At 36.4% G+C, this 25,743-nt stretch overlaps 1 protein-coding gene across 37 annotated transcripts in view; it reads left to right on the top strand.

Moving 5' to 3' along the window:
* The window catches only part of PCM1 (pericentriolar material 1), an 85,330-nt gene that overhangs the window by 58,792 nt on the left and 795 nt on the right, over nucleotides 1–25,743 (top strand). For 17 of the 37 annotated variants that reach the window (XM_044225458.1, XM_044225478.1, XM_044225471.1 and 14 more), the window contains 13 exons: nucleotides 213–344; nucleotides 5,272–5,392; nucleotides 6,952–7,110; nucleotides 7,362–7,495; nucleotides 9,756–9,902; nucleotides 12,357–12,554; nucleotides 14,184–14,246; nucleotides 14,709–14,844; nucleotides 15,142–15,302; nucleotides 18,038–18,113; nucleotides 18,653–18,909; nucleotides 20,576–20,668; nucleotides 20,767–20,884. In XM_044225458.1, coding sequence (XP_044081393.1) covers nucleotides 213–344; nucleotides 5,272–5,392; nucleotides 6,952–7,110; nucleotides 7,362–7,495; nucleotides 9,756–9,902; nucleotides 12,357–12,554; nucleotides 14,184–14,246; nucleotides 14,709–14,844; nucleotides 15,142–15,302; nucleotides 18,038–18,113; nucleotides 18,653–18,909; nucleotides 20,576–20,668; nucleotides 20,767–20,884 — 1,795 coding nt within the window. Of the gene's footprint in view, nucleotides 1–212; nucleotides 345–5,271; nucleotides 5,393–6,951; nucleotides 7,111–7,361; nucleotides 7,496–9,755; nucleotides 9,903–12,356; nucleotides 12,555–14,183; nucleotides 14,247–14,708; nucleotides 14,845–15,141; nucleotides 15,303–18,037; nucleotides 18,114–18,652; nucleotides 18,910–20,575; nucleotides 20,669–20,766; nucleotides 20,885–22,484; nucleotides 24,392–25,743 lie in introns of those variants that run through there. The other 20 variants (XM_044225492.1, XM_044225491.1, XM_044225485.1 and 17 more) reach the window with 3 other exon arrangements.

The raw sequence follows: 25,743 nt of genomic DNA, 5'->3' as shown, positions 1-25,743 counted from the left end.
GGCATTTTATTTACAACTTCTTGTACAGCTTCAGTAGCCTTTAGATAAAGTCTTTCTCTGAGCAATTTTTTAGTGTTTTATCGTTAATGTTATTTCTTTCTTATAATATACTAGGTGAAGAGCATTCATTTCCTCTTCTGTCTGCTTGTTGTTTAAATTGGTGATAAAAAATAAATGTTTTACTTAAGTAACGTTCTTATTTTCTTATTTAGGACATAGTATCCAGACATATTTCTGAGAACCATGAAAAAGAAGGAGAAAATGTAAAATCAGTGAATTCTGGTACTTGGATAGCATCAAACTCAGAACTTACCCCCAGTGAAAGCCTTGCTACCACTGATGATGTAAGCTGATAATGATTAATGAACATTATCATAATGATTAATGAACATACTGAACTATTACTTCAGTAATAGTAATAGTAAAGTAATAGTAGAGAAAAGTTAAATGAGTAGTTATAAATTGTGAATTTACCTGATAGTTGGTTTTTAGCTTCTTACAAAGCTAAATGTAACATGTTATTTTGAGGTGAGATATAAAACTCCATTAAAACATGTCCACAAACACTGGAAATTATGTATAAATGATAGATTATAAGGTGTAAAATAGCTTATATTTATATTTCCAGTGTCCATCATAGGAATTGACTCACAACAGACATCTAGTAAAATTTGTTGTGTTTATTCAAGACATTCAGTAAACCAGACTGCAGTCAGATCACAGACCCCTAAAATAAATAAATAAATAATGATAAATCAGGTCTTTGGGTTATAAGAGAAGCCTGGAAAAAAGTTGTCCAGGGGGGAAAAAATGTAATTTAATGTATTCAAGTTTAGGAAGAAAATTGTGAATAAAGTAAAGGAACTTGGGGAATGGGAAAGAGTGGTGAGGAAAATGGTGCATTTTCCGTACTCCGTGTTCTCCAGATAGCCCCCACGTAGCACATAAGCCAGTGAATGACTGGATGGCAAACTGCTAGGATAGTTAGGAGGTAATTTGCTAGGTATTTGGAATTCAGTACTTAAAGGACCTGACTCAGAATCATTTTAAAGATATTCTGGGGTCCTCGGATAGTAAATACATCTCTTTTCTATGCCAACTCCAGTGGATTTCCTGTGCTAACTCCAGTGGAAACTCCGTGGATTTTCATGGATAAGAGTGCCATAACTAATAAGCAGATATTTGCTCTGTGTATAGAGTTGGAAGCAGTATTCCTGTGTTTCTGCCCATTGTTGATCTACTAGGATTTTAAGTTTTTTTGAAAAGTTACTATTTCCTCAAATGATTTGTGTGTTTTTTTTCCCCCCACATATAGTAATTTCCTTAAAACTGTTGAGGACTTTTCCTGAATTCTTGCTCTTCAACTTATGCTCAGGTTTAAAATAGTACTTTCCCAAGTCAATTTTTCTGTTTAAAATCTTAGGCTCCAGCTCCTCTACCACTCTGAACACAAGCTAAAAACGATATGGTTTTAATTCACTTTATAATGTCAAATATAAATTAATCTAAGTAATTGTTTCTTGGGATTGTTGTTATAACTAATTGAAAATTGCATACTCCTTTTTGTGAACAACGGACGAGAGTGGTACAGCTATATAGATAAATAAGGGATATGCGGTTACATTAAAGTTTACTAGGCACTGAAATAACTTGCTGAGTGCATCAATGGTTTCTCTGCCTCCCATAACTCTATTGCCTCCCTTTTAATCCAGATTTCATGTAGATGGTATTACTTCGTTAATTTAAAACATTTGAGCACATTGGCCTTTACCATCAACAGCAAGCTGAAAATTGGAAATTGAGCTATATGAGATACAGTTAACCTGATAGGATTTTAAAGGTTTTTCCTTATAACTGCTGCAGACTTAAATAAAATTTAAAGATACTGACCTGCTTAATAAGTAGGTGTCTTAGTTGGGTTTGGTACTGTAGACTAGGTGGCTTAAACAATAGCCATTTTTTCCTCATTGTTCTGGAGGTGGGAGAGTCCAAGATCATGGTGTCAGCAGATTTGGTACTTTGTTAAGGCCCTCTTCTTGGCTTGCACATGGCCATCTTCTTTGTGTGTCCTCACATGGCTCTGGTGTCTTTTTTTTTTAAAGGGCATGAATGTAACCATGGGGCTCCACCCTCAGTACCTCATCTAAAACCTTGATTACCTCCCAGAGGCCCCACCTCCTAATACATTGGGAGTTAAGGCTTCAGCACATGAATTTGGGTTGGGGGGAGGGAACACAGAGATTCAATTCATAACCATGTAGACTTGACACAAATAACTCTACTTAGTATTATTTTTAAATAACTACATTAGTTCTTTAGTTTTTCTTCTAAAACTTAAATTTGTCATTAATGTTAATTCCTTCCTTTATTGATGCTATTTAATCAGTAGAGCACAACATCCAGTGTTCCTACCCACAGATCTAGACCAGTGCTATCCAGTAGAACTCGCTACAGTGATGGAAATGTTTTATATATGCATTTTTTTTTTTTTAGATTTTATTTATTTATTTGACAGACAGAGATCACAAGTAGGCAGAGAAGCAGGCAGAGAGAGAGGAGGAAGCAGGCTCCCTGCTGAGCAGAGAGCCCGATGCGGGGCTTGATCCCAGGACCCTGACATCATGACCTGAGCCGAAGGCAGAGGCTTTAACCCACTGCATTTTCTAATATGGTAGCCATTAGCCACATGGGGCTATCAAGCTCTTGAAATGTGGCTTAATGGGACGGAGGAACTCAATTTTAAGTTTTAATAAATAGCCACATGGAGGGGTGCCTGGGTGGCTCAGTGGGTTAAAGCCTCTGCCTTTGGCTCAGGTCATGATCCCAGGGTCCTAAGATTGAGCCCCACACAGGGCTCTCTGCTCAGTGGGGAACCTGCTTTCCCCCCACCCCCCTGCCTGCCTCTCTGCCTACTTGTGATTTCTGTCTATCAAATAAATAAAATATTTTTTTAAACAAAGCCACATGGCTAGTGGTTTCCATATTGGACAGATACAGATTCTGATTCTCCATGTTTTCTAGGCCAAGGTCTTTTTTTTTTTTTTTTTTTTTTTTTTTTGAGAGAGAGCAAGAGAGATCAGAGAGGGACGGGGAGAAACAGACTCCTCACTGAGTAGGCAGCCTGATGCAGGGCACTATCCCAGGACCCTGGATCATGACCTGAGCTGAAGGCAGGCACTTAACCAGCTAAGCCACCCAGGTGCCCCAGGCCAAGGTCATTTGAACTCCATTTATGGAGCTTGCATTGGCACAATTGAGAGTGTGTAAGAGCCTTCATGGCCAAGAGAGAGAGAAGTAAAAGTAGGCATCCTGGAATTGTAAGTCAAAGGGGGAATGAAAATTGAAATTTAGGAAGAGGAAGAAACACTTTTATCTTCTATTCCATGTGTCATGAAAATGGCAAAAGCACATACATCTACCTTCCAGTTTTAATTGAAGGAGCAACAAAATGGTTCCATTTCCAAAACATATTCTGTAATGCCTGAATTTCCTTTAATCAGAGACAGAGCTTTCATTTCATAATTGAAGAGAAATATTTAAAAGATTTCTAGCTAGGAAAGAACGTAATTGTGAAATGAGTTCTAGAATGTGCGATTCCCTTTAATCACACTATACAGAAAAATTATTTTGAAATTAAAGTCCTGAAAAGGCTAAAACTTACAAAATTTCTAAAAGGAAAATCTCCATGATTTAGCATAAGCAAAGATTTCTTAGGGTACACAAAAAAGAAAGAACTGATGAATTAAGACTTGATTTAAGAATAAAATCCTGCATGGGGCGCCTGGGTGGCTCAGTGGGTTAAAGCCTCTGCCTTCGGCTCAGGTCATGATCCCAGGGTCCTGGGATCGAGCCTGCTTCCTCCTCTCTCTGCCTGCCTCTCCATCTACTTGTAATCTCTGTCTGTCAAATAAATAAATAAAATCTTAAAAAAAAAAAAAAAAGAATAAAATCCTGCTTTTCAGAAGACACCATTAGGAGAACATGATATTAGTACACATGTCTGATAATGACTATATAAATGACAAATTCATACTAACATAAAGACTTTGACAATTTGCTTTTAAGATCAACAACTCAGTAAGATACTGGCAAGAGATTTGAGCAGGCACTACATGAAAGAAGATCTGTAAATGGTGGCCAATGTGGACATTAAAACCACATGAGAAATTTCCTCACATGCACTAGAAAGGCTGAAATTAAAAAGATTGACAATAAGAAGTGTTGGTGTGAATGTAGAGTGATTGGAACTTTCACACTTATGGGATTATAAAAGTGTACAACCACTTGGGAAAGCAGTATGGCCCTTTCTTAAAAAACGTTAGACTTGGCATGTGACCCAGGAATTTTTCTTCTGGGTATTCATTCAAGAGAAATGAAAACATATGTCCACAAAAACCACTTGTATTCTAATGTTCTTTAGTCATGATAGCCTCAAACCAGAACATCAGCAGGTAAATGGACAAACAAAATATGGTATATCCTTACAATGAAATACTATTCAGCCATTCAAAAATAATGAACTTCTGAAACATATGACAACATGGATTAATTTCAGAAACCTATTGAGCAAAAGAAAAGAAGACATACACCAAAGAGTATATTCTGAATGGTTCCATTTATATATCAAGTTCTAGAGTCAGCAAAACCTGTTTGTGGCAATAGAAATACAATGAGTGGGGTGTAGTGGAGACTGATTACAGAGGGATACAAAGGAACTTTCTGGGCTTATGGAAATGGTCTTTATATTTAGGGAAGATGGTTACATGGGTGTATGTATATATATACATACATGTGTATATATATGTATATATATATATGTTTTAGAACTAATCAAACTGTACACTTAACGGGTACACTGTTGTATGTAAATTATATTTCAATAAAGTTCATTTTAAAAATATGAATGATGCTGTCATGTTTTTCTTCTGATAAAACCAGATATAGTAAGGTCCTAGTAATTGTTAGGCTTTGGAGATGAGAAAATTTTCCTGAGGGTGTAGAAATAATATAAAATGTTTACTTTTCCAAGTTACAATTTAATTAGTAGCTTTGTGTATTTTTATCTACTTAATAACGTATGTTCTGCAAGATTACTTAATGTTTTGATGTTCTCTGTGACTGTTCAACCTTTAATAACTTTGGTTATATCCCAATTTTAAGTATATAGTTATATGCAAATACTTAGTTTCTATGTTAATTTTTAATATTCATCGTAAGATTTTTAAAAGAAATATTAGTGATTTTTATTTGTTTTTTTAAACTGTAACCTAGGAAACTTTTGAGAAGAACTTTGAGAGAGAAACACACAAAATAAGTGAGCAAAATGATGCTGATAATGCTAGTGTCATGTCTGTATCTTCAAATTTTGAGCCTTTTGCAACAGATGATCTAGGTAAGCAGAATTTTTTATCATCTTAGAACATGACATGACTTTAATACAGGCTTTGAATTACATTAAGAATCAAAAGTCCGGGGGCGCCTGAGTGGCTCAATGGGTTAAAGCCTCTGCCTTTGGCTCAGGTCATGATCCCAGGGTCCTGGGATCGAGCCCCTCAACGGGCTCTCTGCTCAGCAGGGAACCTGCTTCCACCTCTCTATCTGCCTGCCTCTCTGCCTACTTGTGATCTCTGCCTGTCAAATAAATAAATAAAATCTTTTAAAAAAAAAAGAAAAGAAAAGTCCAAAAAAGGCATGATGGTGGTGGAAAGACTGTGGACTTAACAGTCTCTCAGTGTAAAGTCAAGAATCCTCTGTTAACTCTTTAGCCTTCAGTAAATCATCTCATCATTCTGATTGCACATTCTAAGAAAATGGAGTCTTACTTAACTTGCTCTATGTTCTTTGAAAAATATATAGAATTTTCTAGCATGTATAATAGAAGCTGAAGAAATGTTGATTTAAGGGTCATCCTTTAAGGATTTCTAGTTAATGGGAAAAATTCAGAGATACCAGAGCCCCATCAATCACATTTTCAATACCCATATTCACTTAATTTGCAATAACTGAAAATTCTTAGCATAGATAATCTTTAATGAGAAACCCAGGTAACTCTGAATCTGCATGAAGCATTGCACTTTTTTTCATCATTAATAAAACAGAAGTTTGGAGAATTGTATAACTCAAAGGGAAGAAGAAAACCCAGATTCCCAGACTTGGAAAGCAGAGTAGGGAAAAGAAAAATGAATAGGTGCTGTATTCATTTTCCTAGTTGTAGCCTGTCAAGAGATACCTGAGACTCAGTCATTCAGATCTCCGGAGCACATAGTTGATAAAATGATCTAAGTCCTATTATTCTAGTGTTTGTTCATATGATGAGAACAAGATTTAGATAATTCCAAAGCCCGCCTACAAAGAAAAGGGCTAAGCCTGGCCCTGTTACTAGATATACACTTTTTACCAAAGCAGTAAGTCTTCCTTTTGCCTTATCCTATTATGGACTCCAAGCCTAGCCCCCTTCCTTGTAAAATACCTGTCAAGTCTGAACTGATCTCATCCCATTTTAGAGAAAAATTTTCCTTTCACCTTTAGTTTATTCCCCCTTTCTTGAGTTACCAAATGGCTTAGAGTCCTATCTGTTTTGTTTCATTTACTGATTGTTTCCTCAAAATCCTCCACTAACTTTGTCTGAAGTGGAGAAAGGAAAACCGAGAAATCTCTTTCTTGGCCTCTTTCTTACCTTATTTCCTTGTATTCAGTTGAATCCTTTTCATTAGAATTTGGGTGACATCTTGGAATTTATTTTTACCTGAAGCAACATGATGACTAGCGCGATCAGTATGGACTTCAGAGTCCGAGAGAGTAATGTAAGCCATCCCCAAACTAGAGTCTGGAACTTGTTCCATCTCCTTTTCCTTACCAATAGTTAGAGATTTTTTTTTTACTAATATGTTGTGAGGAGTACATGATGAAGTTTCCTTTTATATATTCTCAAGATATTTATTTCCTATGTAGGTAACACTGTGATTCACTTAGATCAGGCATTAGCCAGAATGAGGGAATATGAGCGTATGAAGATCGAGGCCGAAAGCAGCACAAACGCGAGATGCACCTGCAGGATTCTTGAGGACGAGGATGGTGCTGCTGCCACAGGTGCGCGTACCAACTCGGAAGGTGAGTTCTCCTGATGGGTCCAAGTGCAGGAACTAGAGCTCCGTATGTAAAGAAAACGTGTGGCCCCATCTGATATTTAATAGTTTTATGACTGTTGTCTTTTTGTTAAGGGTGCTAAAATGACATAAATGCTCCATTGTATTGGTGTAAAATCATCAGATTTTAATATTTAAAATTCCCAATAAATGTGTATGTATAAGGTCACAAGCTTTCTTTTGCTAACGAATCGTTTTCCTTTTAAAAATGTATAGAAACTCCTCTTGAAAATCATGGTCCACAACCACCTGTAAGTGAAGTTTCTACTGTCCCATGCCCTAGAATTGATACTCAGCAGCTGGACCGGCAAATTAAAGCCATTATGAAAGAAGTCATTCCTTTCTTGAAGGTAGGAGATAATTTCTTAGAATAAACACTTTGTGTTTTGTTCTTTAATTCTTAAAAAAGATTGCGTTGTAGTAAATTCAGAAAATGACAGGTAAACAAAAGAAAGCTAAAAACACATCAGCTTCATCAGTTATTCTGTAAATTTATCTCCCGTTATTTGTAATGTATGTACTCACCTCCCAGAGAAGAATATTTCTATTCCTGCAAGTTGTAAGAATGTGCATATGTTCGTGTATATAGATGGGTAGATTTATTTGAGAATTTGAAACCATTCCTTCAGGTGAGTTGACTTAAACTATGCAACCGGTTACTTGCTTTCATCTTAGGCATAGGTAAGTGTTGCCTTTTTTGTTTCACATTTTTGTTTTATCATGAGTGATCCAATAAATAAGTTTTAAGGTGGTCTTTTTTGGTAAAATTAGGTATATGGCTAGCAATATCTAATATGTACAATTACTTCTAAGGTTTAAAAAATCTAACTGATTAAGCTTTACGCTTAGAGAATGCAGTCATCTACAGTTAGGAAATTTTATTGCTTTTCCCATTTTGTGTCTAATTTAATTGATAGCCCCTCATAAATATTCACTTACTAAACTTAGCATTTCAAAAAGTTTTTGAGGCCAGCAAAATGAGTAGAACTAACAATCTGATTTTAACTATTTTGTTATGTCTCATTTCACTTCAAATCTTGACTTTCTTGGTAGAGTTATAGAACTTCTTTATTAAAGTCAACATTATATCCTGTCACCTAAGCTAGACTTCTTGACTCATACTTTCTCTCAGTGAGTCAAAAATTGATTTTCCCCTTAAGTCACTTTCTTTCCTTCTCTCCAGAGGCATAACCTTAATTCAGATCTTCATGTTTTGCCTAAACATCCTATCATAATAGGCATGAAATGAATGCTGACTAAGCAGACTGCCCCTCCTTCAAGAGATTTCCCTGCTGGATGGGGTACATTTCCCTACCTTCATCTTGCCCCACTCTCCATCTGGTCCTCTCACTCACTCACTCACTTCAGGACACTCAACATTTCCTGTTCTTGTCATTGCGTTTTCCTATATCAGCCCTTTGTACAAGTCATCATTACCAAAAATATAAAATTCCTTCACTCTTTTCAGCTTGTCAGAAATATCCTTTCTTCAGAGATAATTGTTGTTGTTTCTTATATACTGCCATAGCTCCTTATAGACCTGGTGTGTGCTGCTTTTATTATATCTGTATATTCAGCAAGTAAGGAGTGTCTCCTGTGAGCTAGCCACTGTGCTAGGTGATAAATAAGAAACAGATCCCAGAGTTAAGAAGTATCATCTGTTGGACAGTGCACAGCATGTAGTGATTGATTATTCCTGTATCTGACTTTCTCCTCTGGTATTTGATCCCTTGAAGACAAGGGACGGTTGTCCTCTCCCCTCCCCCAACTGCCTGCTCTGTCACATGATTTTTTTAAAAAATGATCATAATTCCTTCAATTTAAGAAACCTTAGAAATCATCTAGTTTAGCCACCTCACTTTACACATTTCTATAGGAAGAAAACAAACAAAACATGAACTCACCTGAATAAAGGTGCCCAAATGAGTGTAGTGGCAGAAGAAGAATGAGAACCTTGAGGTACTTGATGTGGATGTTTTATGGACTCACCTTCAAAAGTGATCCAAGATTTGGATTATTAGGTAGTTTGCACGTGCTTCTGAAGGAAGATGAAGGAGAAGAGACTTGCCCAAAAAGGCTTTATTTGGAAAGTTAGGACGACTGGGGGTGTTTTGACCCTAGAAGCATCTTGCAATGTCTACATACAGTTTCAGCTCTCTTGACATAGGAGAGTAGAGGGTGCTATTGGCATGTCGTGGGTAGAGGCCACAGTGCCGGTGAAGCTCCTGCGCCGTGCAGTCTCCGTAATGCCAAGCGAGGCTGAGAAAGCTCGGGTAGAAGATGTGTGAGGTGAGTTTTAAGAGTGTGGTTGAAATGAACTGAACTGCAAATGTGGAGACAGGCAATATAGAGACTAGGGCATAAATAGTTCTCCTTAAGATACAGGAAGGAAGGAATGAGAAGTATTGAATCAGCCCATTTCTTTTACTGGCTGTTACCTGCTATGGTGGGTCAAAATGTACAAACCCCTTAACATGTGTAGTGCAGGAATTTGGCTCTTCTTATGAATAGATATTTCTAAACATATATCTGACAGTTGAGAAGCATCTGTGCAAGAAAAAAAGTCTCATGTGAATTAATATTTCTTAAATAATGGTCCTAACAAACTAGGATTTTTCTCAGGAGCACATGGATGAAGTATGCTCTTCTCAACTTCTAACTTCAGTAAGACGTATGGTTTTGACTCTCACCCAGCAAAATGATGAGAGCAAAGAATTTGTAAAGTTCTTTCATAAACAACTGGGAAGTATATTACAGGTAAGAGTTTATACTTGTATGACAACAATATATTTACCCTCTAGTTGGGATTATTATTACTTTTTTTGCCATTTTCTGGCAATATGCAATTTATTCAGATAAATGTCCATTCTGGTATCCACTGGGCATGACATTTCAATACCTTTTTAGGTTATTTCATTATGTGGTTTAAAAACAAAATTGTATTATGGGACACGTGGGTAGCTCCATTGGTTGTGTCTGCCTTTGGCTTAGGTCATGATCTCAAGGTCCTGGGATCCAGCCCCACATCAGGTTCCCTTCTCAGTGAGGAGCCTGCTTCCCCTTCTCACAGTCCCCCTGCTCACTCTGTCTCTCTCAAATAAATAAATAAAATCTTGAAAAAAAAAAAAAAGTAATAGGACCTGTGTCTTTCTTTGACTCGATCATCTAAGGCCTAGCCAAACTTGAATAAAATTTTGTTTTGATTTTTCTCCTATCCAGTAAGAACATTTCAGGGTCGTTGTTTAGGAAGTATTCTATGCTATTTTCTAAAATTTTTCTTCCAGTGTGGGAAATTTTAGAAACCAGAAACCACTTGTTGATTATAGAGACTTCTTAGGCTGTAATAGTAACTTTAATGTTAAGGTCATGATTCTAAACTGGCGGCAGTTTTGCAGTGCCTGCAGACATTGATCATACAGGCAGAAAGTGGCTGGTACTAATATCTGGTGGCATGTTAGCAGTGCTAAGGTTGAGAATCCCCTTGTTAAGTAAGGATACCTTACTTCATACAGTAAACATCTTTCCAGTTCAATATGCAGATAAGTTTTCCCATAGGGGTAGTTCAGTGATGTGTATTATTACTCCAAACTAGGAAATATGTTTATCTTTTCAACTTGATTACAGAAATTTCCCATAAAACTATTCCTGACTTCCTATGTGTTTAAATTGGTTTTAAAGAAAGTATAATCACTTTGTCTATCAATAACTTTTAAAACCTGAGGCTTGATGTAAATTTCCATCACTATAATTTTCCATTTTGTTTTATTAAGGCCAAAGTACAAATTCAGTAATAGGTTTTAAGTCATGATGGCTCTATTTAACCAAATTATACTAACACATAATATATAAGGAATATATTAGGCATCTCTGTTGTTACACGGTTTAAAAATATTTAGGATAATTTTAGATAAATATGTTTTTATAAAATTAACTAGTTTATTCCTACAGAAAGAAAGAACTCCATTCTAGAATCAGGCTCAAAGAGAAATCCTTTATAATTAAATATTTTTATATATCAAGTTCCATGCAATCCTTCTTCAGTTTTGTTTGCTGTTACATAATTGAGACAGATGCCAACGTATTAATTTGGAAATAAGATTTTTTTTCCTAAGAAAACCTGGCTGCTTTTCTTTTATCCCATACCTGATTTTTTTTTTTTTTTCCACAAAGGGACCTAGAAAAGAATAAAGACTGGTTTACAGTAAATCTTGCCCAGACTATTGAAAATTTTTCATGAGATAGAACTTAAAATCTACTTTTTTCTATGAAACCTATTCAGTGAGGGTTTTTTTTTCCTTACAAGGCAGCCACATTTATACTTCTCTACAACTTTGCTAGATGAGATGGTTTTTTGGAGGGAGGAGACACAGAATATAGTTGTTTGCCTGTTTTCTAAATGGCGTAGTCCTTATTTTTAGGAAGAAAAGGAAATGCAGTTTTATAAAAAATGTCCAGAATATAGCTGATTTACTCATTTGATGATGCTTTATTGCAACTTGGATAGAGCTAAAGTTTGCTTTTAAACTGATTCTGAAGAAGAAGTTTAAATTAGAATGACTGCCTGGCTTATATAAAACAGGGGAACTTGAAAAGTACCCTGATGTTAACATTGAGAAAGGGAGGACTTGTATTTTCCTCTCTGGGCACCTCAGCTTCTTACTATGGTAAATATGTATCCTCTGGTTTACTCATTTGTGGCCACCAGTTCTATTAATTAGGGACTAAATCTATTGATGATTACATGTCCTGTTCTTTTCCTTTAGTATACTCTTTAGAGGAGCCTAGCATGATTCCTACTTAGGTTAATATCACTAAAGAATATTACCATGTTGGGCACCTGGGTGGCTCAGTCGGTTAAATGTCCAGCTCTTGGTTTCTGCTCAGGTCATGGTCTCAGGGTCCTGAGATCAAGCCTTGTGTAGGACTCCATGCTCAGTGGGGAGTCTGCTTGAGATTCTCTCCTTCTCCCTCTGCCCCTCCCCCTGCTCCTGCATGTCTGTCTCTTTCTCTAAATAAATAAGTAAATCTTAAAAAAAGTAATCTGTGTAGTAGTCTCAGCCATTAATTTTAGCCTTTTCTGTATTAAAAAGTAATACAATTTTTTTTCCCTAGGTGCGTATTGTAATTTAAACTTCTTAATCCTCTGTATTGCTCTACCCACAATTGAAGTTTATTTTAATCTTAAAATCACTTGGTTTATCTTTGTAATAGGATTCACTGGCAAAATTTGCCGGCAGAAAACTGAAAGACTGTGGAGAAGATCTTCTTGTAGAGATATCTGAAGTGTTGTTTAATGAATTGGCTTTCTTTAAGCTGATGCAGGATTTGGATAATAATAGTATAACTGTTAAACAGAGGTGCAAAAGGAAAATAGAAGCAGCTGGAGTGATACAGTCTTATGCCAAAGAGGTAAATAACATTCATTTTGATTTTGGGAGTAGTTACAATTAGCATAAAAATACAGTTCTTGATCATTATTAATTAAAAGCATACTTGACCTCAGCTAACATATTTTCTAAGTAAAAGCAGTTAATTAGATTATCTAAATCAGTACAGATGGTAGGCACATACTGGATCTCAAATGTGACCTCAGTGGCTAAAAGATTAGGAATGCAGACAGGAATTGGTGACAAGAGTTACCAGCTGTCTTACAAAATTGTCGCTCAAGGCTCCAAAAAGAGAGGATTACTGGGATCCGGTTCTTGACCAGCTGTCAGTAGTAGCTATTCCAACCTTGATAGAGCTTAGAGCTACCAGGATATCTGTCACCCCAACCAGCATACATGCTTGTTTACAAGTTAGGACTTCGGCTGCACATCTGTAGCTTCTTCTACCTCATTAAATTAGTTTGATCACATATGAAATTGGATGGGATTTTTCCCCTCAACTTGAGGGATACCAGAAGGTTTCTTCCTTAGACCTCTCCCTCCTCTTGACTCTATAATCACAAGAAGGAAAGCACGCCAGGCCCCAAAATGGAAAGAGGCAACCCTTCTCCCTGAAATCTAAAGTAGAAAAAGTCAAGCCACCCGTTTCACACTTTTCTTAGTGTTTTCACTCCAGACATAAGTAAGTTTCAGATCATTTCAGTCATTGCCAAGTGCTTGAAGAAAATAAAACAGGATAAAACCATAATAAATGCTTGGAAAGACTACTTCAAGATAGGCAGTCTCATGAGGCTGTTTAAGTGGGTGAAGTATAAACTAGGGCAAGAAAGACAAGGCGTTTATTAAGAAGATGAAAGGGAAGGACATTCCAGGCAGCGAAAACTGTAAGTTCAAAGACTGAGGCTAGATTGAGCAGTTTGGAGAACCTGTAGAAGGCCGGGGTAGCGGGAATACCTCACAGGAAGTGAGAGTGTAGATGAGGTTACCTAGGTGGGTAAAGCCAAATTATGGGACCTTAACAATGGCAGCTAAGGGTCTTCTGTTTGATTTTATTCTAAACATGATGGAAACCCATGGGAAACTTTGAAATAGAGGAGGGACATAATCACATGTGCAATTAAAAAGACTTGTTTAGATATCACATTGCATAGGAATCGTAGGAAGGAAGAGATAGAAGCAGAGACCAGTTGGAAGGCCGTTGCAGTACTGCAGGTAGGGAACGGTGTGACTAAGCTCTGAGTGCACACCAGCAGATCCATTTTGACAACTGAGTCAATGAGGCATTCCTACAGTTCAGATGTGAGTAATACAAGTAGAGCACAGGCAGCTTCCTGGTGTCTGACTTATGCATTGGTACATGAAGGGCCATTTACTGAGATTCAGAAGGCTGTGAAGGAGGCTGGGGTTTGGGGAGGGAGTCAAAGGTTTTTGTTCTGGAATTAATAAATTTGAGATGCTCATTATTCCTGGTAGGCAGTGTTGATTTTTGTTTGGCTAATTTAAAAGACTTCATTGAAATAGTTGAATGTACATTTCTAAGAAAGCATTCAGCTCTTTGGATTGTGGTCAAAAACAGCATATATTAAAGTTACTGAATATCTAAGTATAATGCTGAAAGGTCACCCCTAAATTCTGTTTAATTTGCTTATAGGCCAAAAGGATTCTTGAAGGAGATCATGGCTCACCTGCTGGAGAAATTGATGATGAAGACAAAGTAAGTGGCTAATTTGTGCCTAAAAACAATGTTTTTGAGTGGGCACCTGGGTGGCTCAGTGGGTTAAGCCGCTGCCTTCGGCTCAGGTCATGATCTCAGGGTCCTGGGATCGAGCCCCGCATCGGGCTCTCTGCTCAGCAGGGAGCCTGCTTCCTCCTCTCTCTCTGCCTGCCTCTCTGCCTACTTGGGATCTCTCTCTGTCAAATAAATAAATAAAATCTTTAAAAAAAAAAAAACAACAATGTTTTTGAGACAAAAGATAAATAACTTTAAGAGCTTTAACTTAATGTTTGAGAGAAAACTTTATCATCAAATGGCCTTTCTTCCAACAAAACTTTATTTTCTCTTAAAAACAACTTCTTATATTTTTTATTAGATCATGACTAATTTTTGTGATGGGCTTATTAGTATATACCTTTTAAAATGCATTTTAAGGAATTCATTACATGTATTTGTGGCTAGGACAAGGATGAAACTGAAACAGTTAAGCAGACTCAGACATCTGAGATGTATGGTGGTGATGGTCCCAAAAATGTGAGATCGGATGTTTCTGATCAAGAGGAAGATGAAGAAAGTGAAGAATGTCCGGTGTCCATTAGTAAGTGTAAAGGCTCTATACTGGGTTTATATGTTAGCTCTTTGCAGGTCACTTATCCAAACAGTTGGGCAGAGTATAATGAATGTCGAATTTGGTGTCCCAACAACTCTGAATGATCTGGTGTGGCTCTGACCAGATGCCCTGTCCTTTCTGCACCACAGTGTTCCACTGCTTACTGTTGGGAAGATTTCAGATATCCTACGTAAAGGACTTGGGCAGTGCAGGAATGTAGTACATGGTAGCTACTCTTAAGGTTTAGTGCTGAAAATTTCCTAAAAACTGTATTAATCAATTTAGACTTGTCCAAGGCTGAAACTCAGGCTTTGACTAATTATGGAAGTGGAGAAGATGAGAATGAGGATGAAGAAATAGAAGAATTTGAAGAGGGGCCTGTGGATGTCCAGACTTCACTTCAGGCTAACACCGAAGCTACAGAAGAAATGGAACACGATGATCAGGTATTCCAGTCCAGACAAACACACCTTCCCCCAGTCGTCTTCAACTACTGAAGGCAGATCCTTTTTAAGGATGTCAGAATTTACTGTTTCTCTATTCTCATTTTCATGAATAAACAAATCTTTTTAACATCCTTACAGAAATCTCAATCAAATACTAGTTTATTTTTACATTTAGGAATGCTTATACTTAAAGCGCTTTAATTTTGGGGGATGTGGGGGTAACAGGTCCTAAAAACTGTGACATTATCTAGAAGATCTGGATTTTTCATGTATCTTTACTTCCTAGTTATACATGGAAACAGTATATAATAAAATCATCCCCTTTCCTACCTCCACCTCATCGTGTCCCATAGGCAGCATTTTGTATGATTTCTTTCGTTATTTAACTCTATTTTTGAATAGTATGTGTGTATATTTATTTAGTTATGTGTTAGACATTCTCCATTGACTTCCTATTATAGTAGATGAAAACTTTGAGGTCACTTAAGACTCCTCATTTAATTATATTAATCCTGTCCTCATTCAGTTGTATCTTTTGCTTAAATCTACATTTAGCCAAAGATCTAACCAAACTACATAAATATTACCGACTTGCTGAATTAAGCAAATACTGTTTGTTGCTTATTCTTATACATTTTTTCACTTGAAATTAATAATTGTCTCCATTTTTTGTTTGCCTGATTTTCTTTGACTCCATACCCAAGTCTTTGTTCTGCCCAGCAACAGCTGTGTGAACCTCTCAGTGGACTCTTCTGCATGTACCAGTTTGTCATTTCATCCTTCCCGCTCAGTCCTGGCTTTGGCTCTTCATTAGACCTGCTCCCTAGCGAGCAGCCTGGGAGTTCCTTTGTCATTCTTTATTCCATCTGTTTGTGGAATCCAGTTTTGTCCTCTTTTTGCCTCATTTTTGGTAGAGCACATTTCTAGTACCTCTCTGAGAAAGAGTGCATAAAAGAAACATTTTGAGACATTATGGGTCTAAGAAAATCTTAAATTCTTCCATGTTGAAACATCATTTCAGTGCCTCCTTTGTCTTCCCAGTTTTCAGTGCCTCTGTTGAGAAGGCTGATGCCTTTTTCAGTTCTGATTCTTTGTAGTCTTTTTTCTTTCCCACCCTAGAGCTCCCTGCCCCCACTCCCCGGAGTTCTGAAGTTTTATACTGATACCCTTGTTATGTCTTTTTTCATTCCCTGTACTGCATACTCAGTGGGTCTGTAAGCAGTCAATAACCATGTCCTTTATTTTATTAAATTTTCTTTATTTGCATTGCTTCCCCTCCATTTTCTCTTTTTATTCCTCTTGGAATTAATATTATCAGACATTATTAGCCCTCGTGTTGATTTTCTAATTTTCTCCTCTCTCCCTTTTATCATTCCCTTGCTCTTTTTGTTTTACTTCCTGGGAGATTTCTTTGACTTTAATACTTCTATGAATGTCATATTTTTAATTTCTAAATACTTTTATTTTCTGATTACTTTTTTATAGCATGCTATTAGTTCAAAGATGTGCTATCATCTCTTACCCACCTGGTGGTTTCTTCAAATGTCTGTGGTACCTTCAGTGTTCATACTAAAAAATGATACACCAGGAAGCTGGTTGGGGTTATTCTGGGCTTCCCTGTAGGGCATTTGGGTAGACAGCTTTTTGACAGAAAATCCCAAATGTTAATACCTATTGGTCTTTTCTCTGAGGTGGTTTGTTTTTCCAAAGAAGGGTCTTCCTTTCTTCTTCCCTGGGAGGAGGTAGTCATACCTCTTTGGCTGCCTGTGTTCAGGAGCTCCATGTGGGAATGCTGCTGGGGGTCCCATCACTCTACAGATTTTTGCTTAATCCTATTTTCAGCATGATTTTTTATCCTGTCCTCATTTGTGCTTTCTGTACCCCACCCTTACCCCAGGCAGCCCCCCTGATCTGAGGCTTACTAGTTCAATTTATCCAAAATATAATCTCCCATTTTCTGTTAAAGTTGGGGGAAAGAACCTTGATGTTTGCATTTTCTTTTAACAGCTTCAGAGAACCACCACCACTGCCCTCTTTTCATCCACCACTGGATTCCTTTCTCCAAGCATGAGATGAATCTGATTTTGTTCTCTCCTCCTGCTGAAGGCACTTGGCTTTATCTTTCTCCCCTCCTGGTCAATTCTTCCATTCACTTAACACCTACATATAAATGGGTATCTTTTTTTTTTTTTTCAGCATAACAGTATTCATTATTTTTGCACCACACCCAGTGCTCCATGCAATCCATGCCCTCTATAATACCCACCACCTGGTACCTCGACCTCCCACCCTCTGCCCCTTCAAAACCCTCAGATTGTTTTTCAGAGTCCATAGTCTCTCATGGTTCACCTCCCCTTCCAATTTTCCCCAACTCCCTTCTCCTCTCTAACTCCCCATGTCCTCCATGCTATTTGTTATGCTCCACAAATAAGTGATCTTTTAGTTTCATTCAAGATTGAGTCTGATTTGAAAAAAAAAATTTTTTTTAAATAGTGGAATCCATAATACTCTAGTTCTCTATTATTTTGAGGTTAAGAAGAAAATGAAACATTCTACTTAACCCTCTTAAAGTTTCAACTACAGCATCCTTCCTGAAACATTTTCAGAAGACATTTTTAAATTCACTTGTATGAAGCTCTCAGGTTGGACGAACACCATAAACTCCTAACCATCTCCTATATGTAATGGCCATATATTTTAGGCCCTGCTATTAAGACGTCACTTTTTCCTTCTAGGTACTACAACATGACTTTGAAAAATCAGGAGAAAGCAAAAATGTCCCATCAGAACAAGAACCCACTACTAGTAAAGGCAAGAAATCTAAAGTGTTCAATTTTAAGATTATTTAAAGTGCCCTTTATGTACTTTTAAAAGCTAAGAAAAAGAAATTAAATTCTTAGCTAATGTAAGTTTGAAGGTATTTTGGACCTGAGGTATGTCTTTTTTATTTCCCTCAGTTCTTTGTAGAAAACATGAGAGCTTTCTTTCTGCAAACAGGTGCTCAAGAAAAGTTGACAAACACACAGAAAAAACCTTTAAAAAGGTTTTTATACTTTTTCTTTAAAGAAAACATCTTTAGATACAAACTTGAGGGATTTAATACCCATTCCTGGGTATTACTCATGAATATCGTTAGAAATTGGGTGATTTCAGGAATCTAATTTTTAAAACATCTCCAGAATCTGATCAACTAATTTTAGGAATCATTGATAAGGAAAACTTGTAGTTGTCTCTTCTTTTGAGTCTTAAATGTCTTGATTACTCCTTCATACATACTGTCTTTTTGGTATAATACTGAAATTTAGTAACTGTTGCATTACACTAATATTAAGACTTTCTTTTGATGACAGATGACCATGATAGCACTCCTGTGAAACCCTGTTACCTCAATATCTTGGAAAACGAGCAACCTTTAAATAGCGCTGTTCAACAGGACACTCTCACTACCATTGATTCATCTAAACAGCCTAATCCTTTGCCTTTACCTTTAACCGAAATCGAAACCTTGGTGCCTACAGTCAAAGAAGTTAAATCTGCTCAGGAAACTCCTGAGAGCTCTCTGGCTGGAAGTCCTGATACTGAATCTCCGGTGTTAGTGAATGACTATGTATGTATCATCTACGTTTCATTTCTATGCATATTTCTTCCTTTTCAGGTTAACATTTTCTGTCTGTAAACAGACTGTGTTGAGGTTTATTTGTGTTTGTGTTTAGGTTTAGAAACTGCCAAAAGGTATTTCTTACTCAAACTTAGTTTAAACTTCAATAGAAGGGTGATAGTGAATTAAGATGATCAGATATCAAAATCTAAAAGCTGTTGTACTTTTTTATAAGTTTATGACCCGTATTTTGAGTTTTAGGTAGCAACATTGAGAGTGTTCAGGTTCAGATCTGAACACTATATGTGAATCATCATTAATCTCTTACAGTACCCAGGCCTGACATTTCATAAATGTTTTAAAAACATTTGATAAACCTGAAAATTTACAGTTTGATAAAACTGTATCAGGTTGGTAAACCTTAAAGTTTACAGTTCGACAGCAGTAGATTCCTTATGGTAAATGACAGAAATATATAGTAGCAAATCTGTACTTAAGATGTAGGTAGGTTAAGTTGTTTTACTCTGGACATTTTTGTTTCATGCTATAATTTTATAGCATGTGGGTTATTTTTTGGACTTTGGATTGTGTTTTATATCCTTTCTCTTATTTGAAAACATTAAGGAATTTATAACAATAAACTTTGAGGTCTAAGGAATGTGTTTCATATATTTTTTTAAATTAACATCAGTTTTCTTACTAAAGATATAGTTAAAATTATGATTTCCTAATTTCTCAGGAAGCCTATAATTATTTCAAAAACATTACTAGAACTAGTAACCTGTTTTGATGGCTTCGACAACAGTGAAATTAACATTTCTAACTCTGAAAGTTACCTGTTTAGACTTATTTTGACTGTAATTTAATGAGTGCGTAGAGTTGTTCTAGGAGGCAATTGAAATTAAAGTTTGATTATAGAAGGATTTAAATTTGAAATTTAGGCAGGGGACACTACTGAAGGTCTTTGCGCAAGAAAGTCAAATGGCCAACATCATGGTTTTTGAAGAGGAATCTGATGACTGATGAGTGTTGTCAAGGATGCTACTTTAGAAGGCTCCCTTATGATAGGAACCAAGTACTAACTTAGAGCTGGATGAGAAATGTTGAAAGAAGAGGAAAAATCCAAGGTTTCCACTTGGGTATTAGTAAAATGATACTATTAAAAATCAGAAAGGAGAAACAGGAGAATAAAAGGATTTAAGTTTCAGAGAGACACTGAAGTGATAACAAAAGTAAGTCACTAGATTCATGCTTTATCTTTCTCAGCTTCCACAGAGTGGATACTGAAAGTCTATATGCTAAATGTTCACTTAATTCTGCTGGATACATTCTGATGCGTTCTATAAACATTATCAAGAAACCAGAGTTGTTCTTTTAATTGTTTTAGGCCTCAGTGTAACTACCGTTTCTTCCTTTAACCTGTATAAACTGGCTCTTTGTTTTTGCAAATGGGGATGGAACGTTCGACAGTATGACCCACAGCTTCAAGTGCATGGCCCTTCCCGTGCACTCCAGCTTTGCTTTAATTCATAGAGCTGAACACAGAAGAAAACCCAAATAGGATAGAATTACTGATGTATATAAGAATCCATTTTATCCTTGGCATGGATTACTTTGAAGGTTTAGATCCAGAGATGGAGTGCTTTGCCTTCATTCAATACAATTTATCTCACAGGAAGCAGAATCTGGTAACATAAGTCAAAAATCTGATGAAGAAGACTTTGTGAAAGTTGAAGATTTACCACTTAAACTGACAATATATTCAGAGGTATTCTGCTCTCTTTAATTAAACTTGTCTTTATATGACAAATACTGCTGGGATGTAAACTGATTTTCTTTCTTTTTTTTTTTTTTTTCATTCCAAAGGCAGATCTAAGGAAGAAAATGGTAGAAGAAGAACAGAAAAACCATTTATCTGGTGAAATACTTTGTGAAATGCAGACTGAAGAATTAGCTGGGAATTCTCAGACACTAAAGGAACCTGGTAAGTTAATCACTTTGAACCATATCATATTGAAATATTAATGAACCTTGATACCATCAGTTTGTATTTTAAATCCACTACTAGGACTTGGAAGATTTAAGACAAATATTGGAAGAGAAGCATAATTCTGTAAAAAGTCTTGATCTGTTACCTGATTTATAAAGTGATATTAACAGATAATTTTTTTCCATTTTTAAAATCCTGAGTTTTAGCAAGGTAGTAGAAGCAACAATTTTAAGAAGGAAAAGTACAAAAGAATTCGTGATAAACTGGCAGGAGCCCATTTCTTTTAAATATTGGTTTTTAGTTCTTTTGAATGAGACCCTCTTTATCTCTAAATAATACTCTTTTTCAAAATTTGTTTATTGATTTATTTATTGACAAATAATGTATTATTAGCCCCAGGGTTACAGGTCTTTGAATCGCCAGGTTTACACACTTCACACCACTCACCATAGCACATACCTTTCCCAATGTCCATAACGCATCTAAATAATATTCTTGTAACTTTTCTTAATTTAAAATTCAGACATCTCTTATCTTCCCTATGAAAAGTGAGCATTTGGACTTCTCTCTCCTTCTTTCACTATTTGGCTTTTCTGTGTGTTACCTTCATTATTTTAAATATATGTTTTCTAGTCCCATCAACTTTGGTCATGACTTAGCTGCTACTCCCTTACCCTTCCGCTTTCTCTATTCAGTTTTACTCCTCCTCTTACATTAAGGTTATAAAAACAAACACACATTTTTGTAACTATAATAGTTAGAACTTCTTTACTTTGGGGTGCTTGGGTGGCTCAGTGGGTTAGGCCTCTGCCTTCGGCTCAGGTCATGACCTCAGGGTCCTGAGGTCGAGCCCCTCATCGGGTTTCTCTGCTCAATAGGGAGGCTGCTTCCCCGTCTCTTTCTCTGTCTGCCTACTTGTGATCTCTGTCTCTGTCTAAGTAAATAAAATCTTTTAAAACAAAAACAAAAAAACTTCTTTACTTGTTCTGAAGACCATTCTCTGTAAACATGACTGATTGCAGAGCCAAGTGATAATCCCATATTTCCTTCTTCATGGATCTAATAGCACAACCCCTGGGCCACTCAGAGGAGACGGTCTTGCATCAAAAATCAAAGGATTTTCTTTTTGTTATTCTGTCAGTTCATCAGTTTTTGCTTTTCCTAGGTGAAGAGAAGGACAGACTCACTATCAAACTTTCAGCTAATTTCCCAGTATTGAGCCCAGTTTTACTTGTGAGACTCTTATCTGTGCTCTGCCCCACCTCGCCTCCTTGCACCTCCTTCTGCTTCCAGCATTCCAGGGCTTTGTTGTTGTCCCAGGTCCTGCTCTCCCTCCTAGCCACTCTTACTGGTCGGGATTTAGTCCGTTTTATAGGTTTTATTTTGTTGGGTTTTTTTCCTGATGGAGCTTTAAGAGACAGGAAGTATCCACTCGTCTACCATCTTCAAACAGAAATCCTCATCTGTTTTTATAAACTAAATTAGTATTTCCTTTATAAAAACTTCATGCTGAAAGTTTTAATGTAAGAGAACAATAATAAATTCTAGTAATGTCTTAATTCAGTAATTTATAGCACATTATTCTGTTTTTCAGAAACAGTGGGAGCCCAAAGCGTATGAGATGTCTTCTGAGACTCATCTAACTCGCTTTACGTTAGTCAATGCATATATGAACGTGGCACTAAATAAACATCTGTTTTGATCTGTATAAAAATGTAAATTAGTTTGACACTGCATTCTTGATAGGTGTGCTAATTTCTGCCCGTGGCAGTTTAAAACATCAGAAACTGAATTCTGGACAGATTGAAGCCTTGATACGCTGTGGGGTTGTTTGTTTTTCTTCTTTCTTTCCTTTTTTTGGTCTTCATTTTGGTTTTCTTTTTCCTTTCTTGTGATGTTTGGCATCGTTAAATTTAAGATATAGTTTTAAATAAAGTTTGGACTTACCTGTAAAGTACCTTTTCTTGAAATTATGTTGAATTCTATACAGTAAGTCACTGTTCTATAGGAGTAGGATATTTAGAGGAGAGCAAGAATTTGAGAAAAACAGAATTTTAGCCAGCTGTTAGGTCAGGCTTCCAAGTAATGTCAGTATTACTGCTTTTCAGTCTAGATACCTGCATGTCTTATTCCTGTGCAGGATTAGGGAAAGTTATAAAGGTATTCAGGTTATTTGTGAAGTTATTATAAAATGTAAGTATTAATTATCAGATAAATATTTTCCAGAATTCAGTTCCTATCTGTGTTGCCATGGTCTTTAAAAAAAAAAAAAGTGTTATGTAAGTAGGAAGTTTTTCTTCACAAACAGGTAACACTGTGATTAATTTTACATGAAAAACCAAACCCTTTCAAGTAGGGATTGTAAAACTGAATTTTATGTACCAGAACATTAAGGCTCTGTATGCCTTCAGACGAACTTGCGTTTTGAGATAGCATTTGATTCTGTGTGTGGTGAGAGAAGCAGATTCGTAGATGAAGTATTAAGGAGGGAACATCTATGGGATGTCTTCACTACCAAGCTGATCAGTTTTTCAAAGGTGAATTACCTTTAGATCGCAAACTTGCCATATACCTAAGTAAGGCTTCACAGAGCCAGTTAATGGTGAAGTCAGTCTATTAGTCTTAGAGGTTGTTTTTGTTTTTGTTTTTGTTTGAATAAAATATACAGAATTAGTTTCAGTTAGTGGTATATGAAACTTATTAACAATTTACTGAAATACCCCATTAGAAAAGAAGTTGGTTAGTATCCTTTAAAAGTCTTAGTTGCATTATACTTCAGTGTAAAATTATAATGCCTCTTCAGGGAGTGTTAAATGAAGACTTCCCTATGAGGACACTCACTGTATTGCTAATTAATTGCATTAATTAAAAAACCCATTCAGAGGACTATCATTCAGAATCAGGAATTCTTACCCAGTTGGCCTGACTCCCAGGAAACTAAAACAATAAATTAGATTATATGTATATTTAAGTTCTATACCTGTATATTTTCTAGACTCTGAAAAGAAAGAGGAGAATTTCATGTGTTGGCACTCAAGCCGAGCCTTACATATATTACGGCCATGTGTCTCTACATGCAGATTAAAGTTCAGTCCAGTGAAGACCTGTACTTCTGAGTTCTTTTCCCAGCACCTATGAACCTTATTTCACTAACTTGTGTTAGAGCTGCTGTCACCTACTATTGTTTTCTGTTTTAGAAGATAATTCCACTTTAAAATACCTGGGGCTGAAGATTAGATAATTTGCTTTATTCTTTCCTTAATAAATACTGCTCAAAGGTTAAGCATTAAATATTCATGTTCATTAATTTTTAAGGTGAAATTCGGGTTATAGATTAAAGAGGGAGAAAAGGTGAAAGTGAGTGAGAAAGAACCTGTGCAGGTTGAGAGAATGCTTACAATAGTGAGCTTACCAGACTGGGCAGATAATCTTTGTATTTTGTGACATTAACTCTGGGTACATGCGTTTTCACTGTGAATAAATATCTATCCTCCATCCAAACATGAACTGCATTTTCATTTAAACTGACATCATTATTTATGATCTAGAAATTATTCCAGAATTATGGCTTGACAATTTTAAATGTAAAAAAACAACAAAAAAATAGAACCAACAACAAAAAAAAAAATCAAAGGCATAAAAAACAGTGGCATAACAACTAGCCAGGGAGGAGACTTCTCAAATTCAAGACCACTTTTCTTCCACTGTAGGTAGGTGTATTCTATTATTTCTTAATTGCATCTATTTCATATACTATGTAGAGAACATTCTCATACTTACTCAAAGTTAGCCTGGCATGTTTCTTGTTATCGTCCACTTTTACTTAATATAAACAGTTTATTTTTTACCTGTAAAAAATAATTGGCTCTGGATGTCACATATTTCACTGTGCAAACACGGCTGTCCAGTCGCCTTGCCTGGAGAAGCCATCATTTCTTGTTCTTGCCACATAACTAATTGCTGCTTTAATATTGGCCACTTTCATACATCTGGTTGCTCCCTCAGAGTCACTGGTGTCTCTGCTTGGCTCATTTTCCACTAAGGAATAGAATGCCTTTAAGTAACTTTGATTTATAATATAGTTTTAATTATTAGTTCATCTGCCCAGACTTAGAATAACCCTGGGCCAGCAATTTACAGAAAGTTATTGATTTGGATATTTTGAAAACAAATCGCATTATAAAGCTTGAGTTTGAGTTCTCTCCTACATACCTAATTAATGTACTGACAAGTTGGAATTATGATTTTCCAACTGATGATGGTGTGGAAGTAGTATAGGCATACACTGGAGATATTATAAGTTCAGTTCCAGACCACTGAAATAAAGTGAGTCAAGTAAATTTTTTTGGTTTCCCAGGGCATATAAAAGTTTATGTTTACCCTATAGTTTACAGCTTATAGTATATAGTTTATAGTATGTTTACCCTGTAGTCTGTTGACTACAGGGTCCTGGGATTGAGCCCTGCCATCAGGCTCCCTATTCAGCGGGGAACCTGCTTCTCCCTCTCCCAGTCCCCTTGCTCTGCTCTCTGTCAAATAAGTAACATCTTCAAAAAACGAAAAAAATGCCAACCATCATCTGAGCTTTCAGCAATTATAATTATTTTGCTGGTAGAGGGTCTTGCCTGGATGCTGATGGCTGCCGACTGATCAAGGGTGGTGGCTGTTGAAGGGTGTTTTGGCCATGGCAGTTTCTTAAAACAACAATGAAGTTTTCCCGCATCAGTGGACTTCCTTTCTCTCCTGTATACTGTGCTGTTTGATAGCATTTTACCCACAGAACTTATTCCAAAATAGGAGTCAGTCCTCTCATACCCTGATGCCTCTTTATCAATTAAGTTGATGTAATTTTC

The sequence above is a fragment of the Neovison vison genome, chromosome 11, assembly GCF_020171115.1.
Source record: "Neovison vison isolate M4711 chromosome 11, ASM_NN_V1, whole genome shotgun sequence".
In the NCBI taxonomy this organism is placed as follows: Eukaryota; Metazoa; Chordata; class Mammalia; order Carnivora; family Mustelidae; genus Neogale; species Neogale vison.
Note: the sequence above shows the minus strand (reverse complement) of the source record. Positions and strands in the feature narration are given on the sequence as shown.